At 35.2% G+C, this 2,934-nt stretch overlaps 1 protein-coding gene across 1 annotated transcript; it reads left to right on the forward strand.

Moving 5' to 3' along the window:
* Positions 1-234: 234 nt before the first annotated feature.
* On the forward strand, positions 235-2,390 carry LOC105114034 (Pentatricopeptide repeat (PPR) superfamily protein). The gene is made up of 2 exons (XM_011010440.1): positions 235-389; positions 451-2,390. Exon 2 carries the CDS (start codon positions 509-511, stop codon positions 1,964-1,966), a length of 1,458 nt encoding a protein of 485 aa, XP_011008742.1. The 5' UTR covers positions 235-389; positions 451-508; the 3' UTR covers positions 1,967-2,390.
* Positions 2,391-2,934: the final 544 nt, after the last annotated feature.

Here is a 2,934-nt window from a genome sequence, read left to right on the forward strand (position 1 = left end):
TTGTCTTTATTATCTTTTTTTTTTTGTAATAGTAACTAAACACTACTATAGATACCACTAGTTACTTCTAGAGCAATATAACATTTCTTTTTAATATAAATTAAAAATCAATGTTAAATAAAATAAAATTTTAAAAATCATTAGATAATATATTAAAAAAGAATATATTAGTATTAAGTGAAAAAAGGGAGGGGGAAAAAAATCAAAATTTCCCCCTTTTAACAATTTTTCCCTTCCTAAATTTTATATAACATATAGGAAGAAAGTAGTCTTTTCTCTCGTGCCAACATAGCCTCGGTCCTTGAGGAAGATGATTTTCTCAGCTGCCTAAAAAATAGAACACTCGTTCAAATAAAACGGACACGCTCCTTACTTCCTATTCCTGGCCAGCCCCTGGCCTTCCAGTCTAGACACTATTTAAAAAAAGTAATCAAGAAGGCTAGCAAGACGGATCTTAAGTTTTAACACACACCAGTCGTTCGAGGAATTTCCTCAAAGAAAAAGAAAGATGCATTGCTTCTGGAAATCAAGATGGGCTGGCTTTTTATTCCAAAACATTAAAACAAACAAATCTAAGCCTCCTTTATATTCCACAAAGCAGCAGCATAACCAACTGCCACTTGAGCTGCAAGAAGTGTGTAAAGTTATCTCGAGCTGGATTGGTGGTTTGGATGACTTAGAGTTGCGTTTAAATCAATTTAAAGGTCAGTTAACATATCCTCTTGTTACACAAATTATAAATTCCTGCAAACATGAGGCTCCTTCCAGAAGAATCTTGAGATTTTTTCTATGGTCCAATAAAGTTTTGGATTCTGAAAAACTAAAAGATGATGATTTCAATCATGTCATTCGAGTTTTGGCCGAGAAGAAGGATCACACAGGAATGCTTATTTTGATTTCGGATTTAAGGAAGGAAGGCCGCGTAATGGACCCGCAAACTTTTGCTCTTGTAGCTGAGACTTTGGTTAAACTGGGGAGAGAAGATGAGGCGTTGGGTATATTCAAGAACTTGGAAAAGTTCAAGTGTCCACAAGATGGTTTTGCTGTCACTGCCATTATAAGCGCTCTTTGTGCGAAAGGGCATGCTAAGAAAGCACAAGGAGTGTTTTCGCACCATAAGAATAATAAGATATCCGGTTTAGAGCCTTGTGTTGTTTATAGGTGTCTTTTGTATGGATGGTCCGTGCAGGAGAACGTGAAGGAAGCTCGAAAGATTATCCAAGAGATGAAGGGAGATGGGTTAATCCCAGATTTATTTTGTTTTAATACTTTTCTCAAGTGCCTTTGCGAAAGAAATCTTAAACGCAATCCATCTGGACTTGTCCCTGAAGCTTTGAATGTGATGATGGAAATGAGATCATATAGGATTGAGCCAAACTCAATTAGTTACAATACATTGCTTTCTTGTCTTGGGAGAGCAAGAAGAGTCAAGGAATCGTATAGGATGCTTGAGACAATGAAAACAACAGGTTGTGCTCCTGATTGGGTTAGTTATTTTCTTGTTGCAAAAGTGATGTATCTGACTGGTAGATTCGGTAAAGGAAATGAGATAGTTGATGAGATGATTGAACAGGGGCTGCTGCCAGATCGTAAGTTTTACTATAATTTGATTGGTGTTCTTTGTGGAGTTGAGAGGGTGAGTTATGCCCTTGAGTTATTTGAACGAATGAAGACAAGCTCGTTGGGCGGTTATGGGCCTGTATATGATATTTTGATACCAAAGCTTTGTAAAGGTGGGGATTTTGAAAGGGGTAGAGAGCTATGGGAGGAGGCCACTGCTATGGGTGTCTGTGTTAGCTGCTCCAGTGATGTGTTGGATCCCTCTATCACTGAGGTTTTCAAGCCCAGAAGGAAGGTGGAAGAAGATGCCAAGCTTGAGAAATTCAGCAGAAACGAGATCCCCAGACTCGAGCCGAAGTCAAGACGAGAAAAGGGGAAGGTAAAGAAGAAAATCAGGGGGAAATGAGAAGTATGATTAGAGATTTCTTAGAAAATCAATGTCAGTTCATATCACAGCTTTGTTGTTGCGTGGAGTACGAGGTCAAGCCTAAAAACTTAAAAGCACAGACAAGAGGAGGAAGAGGTCAAGCTTAACTACCTAAGCACAGACAAGAATTCAAAGACTCGACATGATAAACGAGAAAAACACGAGTAAAAAAGAAGGAAGATATATCAGAAGAGAAAACTGCTTAAGAAATCAGTGTCTTGTTCATATCACAAATCTCTTAATAGTTTTTAGTTTCAAGAGATTAAGCTTTCTCATTATTTTAAATGATTAGTTCTCTTTGATCCAAAAATCGTACTGTCCAGTAGATTACTCTCGGACATCCTTTCATAGCCCAACTTCATAAATACGAATTATATGTTGTAACAGTCTGTTTTGAAGATATCTAAATACGAACTGACGTGAGTTATCTGTGTGGCGTGTCCCGGCATCATTTACCATCTTATATTGTAACAGTCGGAGATGATGATTGATCAGCTAAGTTTTCGGTATATGTTTTTTCTTTTTTTCTTTCTAAGAAACTGTAATTAGAAACTCAATCCTAAGTTGATGTAAATAGTAGGGTGGAGCTTTTATTATGTAATATCTTCTAAAATACTATTTATTTTTAATATCATCTTAATATTTAGTTTATTAGATATTTGATTTTATAATTTTTTATGATTTATTTTTTATATAATTAGATCAATCTCATAATCTAAGTTGCAGGTTTTATAGGTTAATCTAGTTAACTTAAATTTTTTTTTATCTTTATTAATTCATTTTTTTTTTAATTTCTAACTAGATCTTGGGCAACACTCCACTTAGGTCGAATCATTTTTTTTTACCTGTAAAAGAAACATCTAAATGTTGCTTATATTTTTCCAATAAAAAAAACTTTAAAACCATACACAGATTGACCTGATATAATTTAATTGACTTAATAGGTC

Source organism: Populus euphratica, unplaced genomic scaffold (genome assembly GCF_000495115.2).
Source record: "Populus euphratica unplaced genomic scaffold, PopEup_1.0 scaffold480.1, whole genome shotgun sequence".
Taxonomy (NCBI): Eukaryota; Viridiplantae; Streptophyta; class Magnoliopsida; order Malpighiales; family Salicaceae; genus Populus; species Populus euphratica.

What these genes read in the sequence shown, in the direction of transcription:
- LOC105114034 (XM_011010440.1), top strand. Translation starts at nt 509, where the DNA reads ATGCATTGCTTCTGGAAATCAAGATGGGCTGGCTTTTTATTCCAAAAC.